General features: G+C 47.0%; 1 protein-coding gene across 1 annotated transcript in view; it reads right to left on the bottom strand.

Moving 5' to 3' along the window:
* LOC130291101 (putative defense protein 3) overlaps positions 1–12,212 on the bottom strand; it is a 33,600-nt gene that overhangs the window by 5,624 nt on the left and 15,764 nt on the right. The window contains exons 3-4 of the mRNA XM_056539507.1: positions 1,468–1,580; positions 103–218 (exon numbers count right to left, since the gene is read on the bottom strand). Of these exons, the coding sequence (XP_056395482.1) occupies positions 103–218; positions 1,468–1,580 (229 nt within the window). The remainder of the gene's footprint in view (positions 1–102; positions 219–1,467; positions 1,581–12,212) is intronic.

Below are 12,212 nucleotides of genomic sequence, written 5' to 3'. Positions count from 1 at the left end.
GACAGGATTTGATATATCTGACCATGGTATCATGCTTAACAAGGAGACATTTTCAGGGAGTTTCCAGTCTAATTTTATCCTCCATAGTTTTTTTTTACTTACACGAAGTACAGGACATTTGGACAATCTGATTTAGGCGGCATCCAGATATATGTAGTGGACTGGTCCTTCAAGTTGGCGTTAGAATGTGTAATAGCACCTAAAGTATTTCCAGGACACTGAAACAAAATAAATAGGCTTAACTTTCAGTATAAGATATCAGCTATCAATAGTATGTAAAAAGAATGGTAAGTATATATATATATATATATATATATATATATATATATATATATATATGAAATGGCTTGCAATGACATGACAAAATTGGTGCTATGTAAAACCTGTCCACAATGTAATTGTGCCTAGCAATCGGGCACAGGGTGCTGTAAGTGCTCCCACAGGGAGTTTCTGCTTTATTTCATTTATTTGCTGGCCCATTCTATTATGTTTTATATCTGAAAGGTATATCCCTATCATTTGGTCCAGCATTAATATTTTTGTCTTGGGTTCAGAATATGTCTTTTTGTCCCAGCATGTCTCCTGAGGATCCTGATTACTAGCTGGGTGAAATGCGTTGGGCATGAAAATAAATGTGATTAAGGATATCTAATGTTTTGTTTTCTGTTTAGCTGGGCTGTTGTATAATAATTGTTTCTAGCTGGCTTTTAGTGGGTATAAGATTTACAAGAACCTTGACCTTCCTACTAAGATATACCTATATTGAATATAGTGCTCCTATGGTATCGTTTTAAACCCATCTTCATTATGATTGCTGCATATTATGCATTTTATATCACGAGGGGTAGTGTTAAGTTGATAATTGAAGGTTAAGTTTTATTTCCTATGCTTCAGTGAGAATATTATTAGTTTGCACGGTACAGTTTTTTTTTTATATGTATTTATCTTGGTTACTTCTGTAATTGCCTAGCAATCGCCATCCTCTCCAATTATGGATTGTACCTATCCTTGCAATCCTGATAACAATCTGTGCTCTTTTATTAAAATTGTATGATTATTCCTATACACTATTATGTTGAAATTTCATAGTAGACAACATTCAGTGCTAGAAGAAATGTGAAGCTGCAGTGGTTCCCTATGGATAAAAAAGCAGCAAAATTTCAGTTTTTAAGATTGTAACAGCATTGGTTGGGATTTGTCTTGCCATAGGCCAGAGATTTTACTACTGCGTAAATAAAAAATACAATATAAGTGTCCATTGTTTTGCTTCTCTTGGTAACAAATCATTATAACACTACGACTCTAATGCTGGTAGACATGGAAGGCACTCACGGAACAGGAGTACATTGTGACATGTTACATATCTGTCAGTTTTGCAAGTAGATAAGAAGAAAGTACAATGTTTTAGCTTTGGTTCATTTCCCTCAAGGTATTAAAGCTGTTAGTACTTGACAAACATTACTTTACCGCCAATATCTTGGTGTTTTGAGGAGGTTGAAGCCATGTCCCATACAGGACAGTGTTTGATTGTGTTCGGGCTTGCAGCAAGAGTCCTTTATATGGAGGGCCCATTATTTGAACTACAAAAAAAGAAGTATTTTCATAATAAGACAATTGACCATCCACAGATGAGCTACAAATGACACAAGTGTCTATGTAAACCTGTGAAGATCTCTTAAAGGGGTACTCCGGTGCTTACACATCTTATCCCCTATCCAAAGGATAGGGGATAAGATGCCTGATCGCGGGAGTCCCGCAGCTGGGGACGTGCATGATCATGCACGCGGCACCCCGTTTCTAATCAGTCCCCGGAGCGTGTTCGCTCCGGGTCTGATTACGGGCGACCGCAGGGCCGGCGGCGTGTGATGTCACGCCTCCGCCCCCGTGTGACGTCACGCTCCGCCTCTCAATGCAAGCCTACGGGAGGGGGCGTGATAGTTTATTGGAGTTAAAAAACGCCAAGAAAAATGCCATGTGGGTTTTAACTTTGGCGTTTTTGCAGGCAGTTTGTATTCTCTTTTTTGGACTTTAGCGATACCTTTTTTAATAAAATTTCGTAGGGTACCATTAAAAAAATAAAATAAAAAAGATATAATAGTGATGGAAAATTTTTTATTTAACAAAATGTATCTTTTTAATAACTACATTTTTATGAATTTTTATACATTAATCAATATATGTGTGCGAGTAGGGCACTAAAAATGTAGCTGACAATAATAAAAATGTAGTGTGTGTGTTTTTCACTTTTTTTCCTTTATTTTTTTTTACATTTTTTAGGTAGTACTACTACTCCCAGCATGGAACAGACTGTTCCATGATGGGAGTAGTAGTACCTGTACTAATTGACAGATCGCCCCGGGTCCGTTGGGATCCTTCTGTATAATGTATAGATGCAGCCAGCCGCTCTTCTATGGTCCCCTGCACTGCTGTAAATATACACCTATTCATATTTCCCGCAGAGAGCTGTGATTGGCCAGATGGTTCCAGCCAATCACAACTCTCTGCGGGAAATATGAATAGGTGTTTATGTACATCAGTGCAGGGGACCATAAAAGAGCGGCCGGCCACATCTATACGTTATACAGGAGGATCACAGCGGGTGTCAGGAGTGACCTCTGCTGTGATCTTTCCTTAAAGGGGTACTCCGGTGCTTAGACATCTTATCCCCTATCCAAAGGATAGGGGATAAGATGCCTGATCGCGGGAGTCCCGCCGCTGGGGACCCCCGGGATCATGCACGCGGCACCCCGTTTGTAATCAGTCCCCGGAGCGTGTTCGCTCCGGGACTGATTACCGGCGACTACAGGGCTTGCATTGAGGGGCGGAGCGTGATATCACACGGGAGTGGGGGCGTGACGTCACACGCCGCCCGCCCTGTAGTTGCCGGCAATCAGTCCCGGAGCAAACACGCTCCGGGGAATGATTACAAACGGGGTGCCGCGTGCATGATCCCGGGGGTTCCCAGCGGCGGGACTACCGCGATCAGGCATCTTATCCCCTATCCTTTGGATAGGGGATAAGACATCTAAGCACCGGAGTACCCCTTTAACTGCATTAACTGCAGATACTACTGCTCCCAACATGGAGCACACTCTGCTCAATGCTGGGAGCAGTAGTACCTGCATTAATAGACAGATCGCAACAGATGTCAGAAGTTACACTCACTGTGAACTGTCTGTTAATGCAGGCACTACAGCTCCCAGCATGGAGCTCCATGTTGGGAGTAGTAGTACCTGCAGTTAGGGACAGATCACAGTGGGTGTCACTCCTGACACCCGATGTGATCTTCCTATCTATCGTCCTATCGTCCTATCTCCTGCGCTCCCCATCTCTTGACTGATATGAAAAGAATATCACTCATTCATATTTCCCCCTGAGAGCTGTGATTGGCTGCAACCATCTGACCAATCCCCACTCTGGGCGGAAAATATGAATGAGTGATGTGAATTTCTATTCACATCACTGGCCGGCCCGGAGTAAAGGCCAAAGATGCGAGCGCTGTATAGAGCCGCTCCGCTCTGCAATAGATAAGACGATCGCATTGGGTGTCAGGAGTGACACCGGGGCGATATGTCTATTAGTACAGGTACTACTCCCATCATGGAACAGTCTGTTCCATGCTGGGAGTAGTAGTACTACCTAAAAAATGTAAAAAAATAAATAAATAAGAAAAAAAAAGTGAAACACACACTTCATTAAAAATTTATAAAAATGGCATTATAAAAAATAAATATTTAATTAAATACATTTTTTCCCATCCCTACTGCATCTTTTTTTTTTTTTTGGTACCCAACAAATTAAAAAAATAAAAATAAAATAAAATGCCAAAGGGGCCAAAAATGCAATTTCCTCTCAAATGCTAAAATGCCAGAAAAAACATCAGATGCAGAAAATTGCACTGGTGTTTTTTTCTGGCGTTTTTTTCACACCCAAAAAAATGCAGGAAAAAAAAACAAGTGGAAACTTAGCCTGATAAATGTTGTCAAGGTGAGGCTAAGTTTCCACTTTTTTTTCTGGCAGTTTCTGGAAAATTGCCACTGCAGTTTTTATGCCAAAGTCAGAAGGGAGGAGAAGTGTAAGTCCTTCCTTTATATGTCCTATTCCTTTTGAATACGCTTCTGGCTTTGGCTCAAAAACTGCAGTGGCCGATATCCAAAAACTGCCAGAAAAAAACCAAGTGGAAACTTAGCCCAAGGCTACATTTCCATCTGCATTAGGGGCTCCATCCTGGGTCTCAGTTTCAGATTCCGTTCAATACCAAAAAATAGAGACAGACGCAACAAATCCTGGGAGATCCCATTGATTTCAATGGGGTCCATCTGGTGTGTTTATTTAGCCGGATTTGACTGGACAAAAAAGTTGCTTGCAGCATCTATGTGCGATCAAATCTGCAGGTAATTGAAGAAGAAGGAGGTGAGTGTGTATGTATTAAGGTGTCTATGTTAGTCAGGGGTCTCAAACTCCCGCCCCGCGGGCCATTTGCAGCTTGCGGAACAAAATTTTGCGGCCTGCAACAGGGATCTGGAATTTGTATCGCTCGACACCCTGGACATGCAGTTCCGGGCGCCGGGCAGGGGATTTCTTCAGGCACCTGGCCCTGCTTCGGGCAAGCAGGGCTAAATTCCGGAAGACTTCACACACTTCGGCAAACACTTCTACATGTGACCCGGTGCATATATGACGGGGCAACCAGTCTTGCCCCGTCACGAAACTGCTACTTACATCTAACAATAGTAATATATTAACCACACCTCAAGGATGATACACAATAAACAAAAATTGTAGACAGTTAGATTGATAGAAATGCAAAAAATTTATTATACAATGTTTATCACAATATAAAATCAATAAAAACATTAATTTGATAAAACATAAATAAAAATAAGACTGATAGAGCAATAATATATATAATGTTTTACCATTGGGCCCTAAAGGTATATGGAATTGAGTATAGCACTGCTATTTATGGGGTTGTTATCGGCCGATTGTCCGGAATAAACTGTTAGTCCGGCAAATATGTGGCTATAGTGTGAAACGGTCTTTGGTTAACAGACTAAGCTGTTCAGATTATTAGGAATTGGTTGTCTCTCACCCTGTCCGCTGGTCTCCGTACTGCGACGGGCCAATGATGGTAAAATTGCTGTGTTGTAGGCGATGGTTAGAATCCGTCTAGCGGCAGGGGCTATGGCAAGAGACTCCCACGTTGGAGGTCCGTAGCGGCGGTGTGCGGCTGTGTTGGTATCGGACCTCTACTTGACAAGCCAGAACGGGATAGTTGTGCATATAACAACATATGAAGTAAGTCTGTGCGGCAGGTAGGTGAGACTCCCAGCTGATGCAATAGATGGATAAACGGTTTGTTTCAATCGATGTTCCGGCTTCTGGAGGAGCAGTGCATATTTCTAATGCTCTATTCAGACTGTATCTAGATCTAGATGCGTTTCAGGGCACTTAAATAGACCCCTTCTTCAGTAGGCAAAGAATATGAAGAATAACAACCACATAAATAGCAGTGCTATACTCAATTCCATATACCATTAGGGCCCAATGATAAAACATTATATATATTATTGCTCTATCAGTCTTATTTTTATTTATGTTTTATCAAATAAATTTTTAATTGATTTTATATTGTGATAAACATTGTATAATAAATTGTTTTGCATTTCTATCAATCTAACTGTCTACAATTTTTGTTCATTGTGTATCATCCTTGAGGTGTGGTTAATTTATTACAATTGTTATTTTTCACTATTGTCAATCAGTGGGGACTGATCATTTTAACCACTTATACCTCGGACGTTGGTTGTGAGCTGCACACATTAGTTTTCTTGCTACTTACATCTGCCTGCGGGGCCTTCCTGGCAGAGGTGCACGTGGTGAGTGATGTCATCGCAAGCGCCATGCAGGGACGACAAGGTCCTGAGCAGTACATGCGATGATGTCACTTATAGTGTGCACCTCTGCCAGGAAGTCCCCACAGGCAGATGTAAGTAGCGCTGTCCAGGTGGGGAATCTGTGCTACAACTACCTAATGTGGGGAATCTGTGCTAAGGCTACATAATATGGGGAATCTGTGCTAAGGCTACCTAATGTGGGGAATCTGTGCTAAAGCTACCTAATGTGGGGAAACTGTGCTGCGCTACCTAATGTGGGAAAACTGTGCTGTGCTACCTAATGTGGGGAAACTGTGCTACGACACCTAATGTAGGGAATCTAAGCTAAGGCTACCTAATGTGGGGAATCAGTGCTAAGGCTACCTAATGTGGGGAATCTGTGCTATGGCTACCTGATGTAGCGAATCTGTGCTACGGCTACCTTATGCGGGGAAACTGTGCTAAGGCTACCTAATGTGGTGAATCTATGCTAACGCTACCTAATGTGGGGAATCTGTGCTAAGGCTACCTAATGTGGGGAATCTGTTCTATGGCTACCTAATGTGGGGAATCTGTGCTAAGTCTACCTAATGTGGGGAATCTGTGCTAAGTCTACCTAATGTGGGGAATCTGTGCTAAGGCTACCTAATGTGGGGAATCTGTTCTATGGCTACCTAATGTGGGGAATCTGTGCTACGGCTGCCTAATGTGGGGAAACTGTGCTATGGCTACCTAATGTGGGGAAACTATGCTACCTAATGTGGGGAAACTGCTGCCTACCTAATACTTCCCCTCCTCCAGCAGTAGCACCCCCATCATCCATATGTGAGGGAAGCATGATGGGGGTATTATATGTGAGGGGCGCATGCGGCCCAGCCGCTGCCTCCAGTGGCCCCCAGTTAATTTGAGTTTGAGACCCCTGGTGTAAGTGGTAAGTGTGTGTATTTATAAGTGTGTCTATATACAGGGGTTGAACATAACAACCAGAACACCCCTATTTTTACATAGTGAAGTTGATCTCTTCCTGGCACATCTGCTTATCACTGATCCCCTTTTTTTTTCTTAGTAACTGTTACGCCGAGCGCTCCGGGTTCCCGCTCCTCCCCGGAGCGCTCGCTTCACCTCCTCCGCTGCAGCGCCCCGGTCACGTCCTCTGACCCGGGGCGCTGCGATCCTGCTGCTAGCCGGGATGCGATTCGCGATGCGGGTAGCGCCCGCTCGCGATGCGCACCCCGGCTCTCCTACCTGACTCGCTCCCCGTCTGTTCTGTCCCGGCGCGCGCGGCCCCGCTCCCTAGGGCGCGCGCGCGCCGGGTCTCTGCGATTTAAAGGGCCACTGCGCCGCTGATTGGCGCAGTGGTTCCAATTAGAGTTATCACCTGTGCACTCCCTATATTACCTCACTTCCCTTGCACTCCCTTGCCGGATCTTGTTGCCTTAGTGCCAGTGAAAGCGTTCCTTGTGTGTCCCTTGCCAGTGTTTCCAGACCTTCTGCCGTTGCCCCTGACTACGATCCTTGCTGCCTGCCCCGACCTTCTGCTACGTCCGACCTTGCTTCTGCCTACTCCCTTGTACCGCGCCTATCTTCAGCAGCCAGAGAGGTGAGCCGTTGCTAGTGGATACGACCTGGTCACTACCGCCGCAGCAAGACCATCCCGCTTTGCGGCGGGCTCTGGTGAAAACCAGTAGTGGCTTAGAACCGGTCCACTAGCACGGTCCACGCCAATCCCTCTCTGGCACAGAGGGTCCACTACCTGCCAGCCGGCATCGTGACAGTAGATCCGGCCATGGATCCCGCTGAAGTTCCTCTGCCAGTTGTCGCTGACCTCACCACGGTGGTCGCCCAGCAGTCACAACAGATTGCGCAACAAGGCCAACAGCTGTCTCAACTGACCGTTATGCTACAACAGTTGCTACCACAGCTTCAGCAGTCATCTCCTCCGCCAGCTCCTGCACCTCCTCCGCAGCGAGTGGCCGCTCCTGGGATACGCTTATCCTTGCCGGATAAGTTTGATGGGGACTCTAAGTTTTGCCGTGGCTTCCTTTCCCAATGTTCCCTGCATCTGGAGATGATGTCGGACCTGTTTCCCACTGAAAGGTCTAAGGTGGCGTTCGTAGTCAGTCTTCTGTCCGGAAAAGCCCTGTCATGGGCCACACCGCTCTGGGACCGCAATGACCCCGTCACTGCCTCAGTACACTCCTTCTTCTCGGAAATCCGAAGTGTCTTTGAGGAACCTGCCCGAGCCTCTTCTGCTGAGACTGCCCTGTTGAACCTGGTCCAGGGTAATTCTTCCGTTGGCGAGTATGCCGTACAATTCCGTACACTTGCTTCAGAATTGTCCTGGAATAATGAGGCCCTCTGCGCGACCTTCAAAAAAGGCCTATCCAGCAACATTAAAGATGTTCTGGCCGCACGAGAAATTCCTGCTAATCTACATGAACTTATTCACCTAGCCACTCGCATTGACATGCGTTTTTCTGAAAGGCGTCAGGAACTCCGCCAAGATATGGACTCTGTTCGCACGAGGCGTTTCGTCTCCTCGGCTCCTCTCTCCTCCGGTCCCCTGCAATCTGTTCCTGTGCCTCCCGCCGTGGAGGCTATGCAGGTCGACCGGTCTCGCCTGACACCTCAAGAGAGGACACGACGCCGTATGGAGAACCTCTGCCTGTACTGTGCTAGTACCGAACACTTCCTGAGGGATTGTCCTATCCGTCCTCCCCGCCTGGAAAGACGTACGCTGACTCCGCACAAAGGTGAGACAGTCCTTGATGTCTACTCTGCTTCTCCACGTCTTACTGTGCCTGTGCGGATGTCTGCTTCTGCCTTCTCCTTCTCTACAGTGGCCTTCTTGGACTCTGGTTCTGCAGGAAATTTTATTTTGGCCTCTCTCGTCAACAGGTTCAACATCCCAGTGACCAGTCTCGCCAGACCCCTCTACATCAATTGTGTAAATAATGAAAGATTGGACTGTACCATACGTTTCCGCACGGAGCCCCTTCTTATGAGCATCGGATCTCATCATGAGAGGATTGAACTTTTGGTCCTCCCCAATTGCACCTCGGAGATTCTCCTTGGACTTCCCTGGCTTCAACTTCATTCCCCAACCCTGGATTGGTCCACTGGGGAGATCAAGAGTTGGGGGTCCTCTTGTTCCAAGAACTGTCTAAAACCGGTTCCCAGTAACCCTTGCCGTAACTCTGTGGTTCCTCCAGTAACCGGTCTCCCCAAGGCCTATATGGACTTCGCGGATGTTTTCTGCAAAAAACAAGCTGAGACTCTACCTCCTCACAGGCCTTATGATTGCCCTATCGACCTCCTCCCGGGTACTACTCCACCCCGGGGCAGAATTTATCCTCTCTCTGCCCCAGAGACTCTTGCCATGTCCGAATACGTCCAGGAGAATCTAAAAAGGGGCTTTATCCGTAAATCCTCCTCTCCTGCCGGAGCCGGATTTTTCTTTGTCTCCAAAAAAGATGGCTCCCTACGTCCTTGCATTGACTACCGCGGTCTTAATAAAATCACGGTTAAGAACCGCTACCCCTTACCCCTCATCTCTGAACTCTTTGATCGCCTCCAAGGTGCCCACATCTTCACTAAATTGGACTTAAGAGGCGCCTATAACCTCATCCGCATCAGAGAGGGGGACGAGTGGAAAACGGCATTTAACACCAGAGATGGACACTTTGAGTATCTGGTCATGCCCTTTGGACTGTGCAATGCCCCTGCCGTCTTCCAAGACTTTGTCAATGAAATTTTTCGTGATCTATTATACTCCTGTGTTGTGGTATATCTGGACGATATCCTAATTTTTTCTGCCAATCTAGAGGAACACCGCCGGCATGTCCGTATGGTTCTTCAGAGACTTCGTGACAACCAACTCTATGCCAAAATTGAGAAATGTCTGTTTGAATGCCAATCTCTTCCTTTTCTAGGATATTTGGTCTCTGGCCAGGGACTACAGATGGATCCAGACAAACTCTCTGCCGTCTTAAATTGGCCACGCCCCTCCGGACTCCGTGCTATCCAACGCTTTTTGGGGTTCGCCAATTATTACAGGCAATTTATTCCACATTTTTCTACCATTGTGGCTCCTATCGTGGCTTTAACCAAGAAAAATGCTGATCCCAAGTCCTGGCCTCCTCAAGCAGAAGACTCCTTTAAACAACTCAAGTCTGCCTTTTCTTCGGCTCCCGTGCTCTCCAGACCTGACCCTTCCAAACCCTTCCTATTGGAGGTTGATGCCTCCTCAGTAGGAGCTGGAGCTGTTCTTCTACAAAAAAATCCTTCCGGGCATGCTGTCACTTGTGGTTTTTTCTCTAGGACCTTCTCTCCAGCGGAGAGGAACTACTCCATCGGGGATCGAGAACTTCTAGCCATTAAATTAGCACTTGAGGAATGGAGGCATCTGCTGGAGGGATCAAGATTTCCTGTTATTATCTACACCGACCACAAGAACCTCTCCTACCTCCAGTCGGCCCAACGGCTGAATCCTCGCCAGGCCCGGTGGTCTCTGTTCTTTGCCCGATTTAATTTTGAGATTCACTTTCGTCCTGCCGATAAGAACATTAGAGCCGATGCTCTCTCTCGTTCCTCGGATGCCTCAGAAGTTGATCTCCCTCCGCAACACATCATTCCACCTGACTGCCTGATCTCCACTTCTCCTGCCTCCATCAGACAGACTCCTCCAGGAAAGACCTTTGTTTCTCCACGCCAACGCCTCGGAATCCTCAAATGGGGTCACTCCTCCCATCTCGCAGGTCATGCGGGCATCAAGAAATCTGTGCAACTCATCTCCCGCTTCTATTGGTGGCCAACTCTGGAGACGGATGTTGGGGACTTTGTGCGAGCCTGCACTATCTGTGCCCGGGATAAGACTCCTCGCCAGAAGCCCGCTGGTTTTCTTCATCCTCTGCCTGTCCCCGAACAGCCTTGGTCTCTGATTGGTATGGATTTTATTACTGATTTACCCCCTTCCCGTGGCAACACCGTTATTTGGGTGGTCGTTGATCGATTCTCCAAAATGGCACATTTCATTCCTCTTCCTGGTCTTCCTTCTGCGCCTCAGTTGGCTAAACAATTTTTTGTACACATTTTTCGTCTTCACGGGTTGCCTACGCAGATTGTCTCGGATAGAGGGGTCCAATTCGTGTCTAAATTCTGGAGAGCTCTCTGTAAACAACTCAAGATTAAATTAAATTTTTCCTCTGCATATCATCCCCAGTCCAATGGACAAGTAGAAAGAATTAACCAGATCCTGGGTGATTATTTGCGACATTTTGTTTCCTCCCGCCAGGATGACTGGGCAGATCTCCTTCCATGGGCCGAATTCTCGTATAACTTCAGGGTCTCTGAATCTTCCTCCAAATCCCCATTTTTCGTGGTGTACGGCCGTCACCCTCTTCCCCCCCTCCCTACCCCCTTGCCCTCTGGTCTGCCCGCTGTGGATGAAATTTCTCGTGACCTTTCCATTATATGGAGAGAGACCCAAAATTCTCTCTTACAGGCTTCTTCACGCATGAAGAGGTTCGCGGATAAGAAAAGAAGAGCTCCCCCCGTTTTTTCCCCTGGAGACAAGGTATGGCTCTCCGCTAAATATGTCCGCTTCCGTGTCCCTAGCTACAAGTTGGGACCACGCTATCTTGGTCCTTTCAAAATTCTGTGTCAAATTAATCCTGTCTCTTATAAACTTCTTCTTCCTCCTTCTCTTCGTATCCCTAATGCCTTTCACGTCTCTCTTCTCAAACCACTCATCCTCAACCGTTTTTCTCCCAAATCTGTTCCTCCCACTCCTGTTTCCGGCTCCTCGGACGTCTTCTCGGTCAAGGAGATTTTGGCTGCCAAAAAGGTTAGAGGAAAAAATTTTTTTTTAGTAGACTGGGAGGGTTGTGGTCCTGAAGAGAGATCCTGGGAACCTGAGGACAACATCCTTGACAAAAGTCTGCTCCTCAGGTTCTCAGGCTCCAAGAAGAGGGGGAGACCCAAGGGGGGGGGTACTGTTACGCCGAGCGCTCCGGGTTCCCGCTCCTCCCCGGAGCGCTCGCTTCACCTCCTCCGCTGCAGCGCCCCGGTCACGTCCTCTGACCCGGGGCGCTGCGATCCTGCTGCTAGCCGGGATGCGATTCGCGATGCGGGTAGCGCCCGCTCGCGATGCGCACCCCGGCTCTCCTACCTGACTCGCTCCCCGTCTGTTCTGTCCCGGCGCGCGCGGCCCCGCTCCCTAGGGCGCGCGCGCGCCGGGTCTCTGCGATTTAAAGGGCCACTGCGCCGCTGATTGGCGCAGTGGTTCCAATTAGAGTTATCACCTGTGCACTCCCTATATTACCTCACTTCCCTTGC

The sequence above is a fragment of the Hyla sarda genome, chromosome 9, assembly GCF_029499605.1.
Source record: "Hyla sarda isolate aHylSar1 chromosome 9, aHylSar1.hap1, whole genome shotgun sequence".
Taxonomy (NCBI): Eukaryota; Metazoa; Chordata; class Amphibia; order Anura; family Hylidae; genus Hyla; species Hyla sarda.
This window is presented reverse-complemented; position numbering and strand designations above follow the sequence as displayed.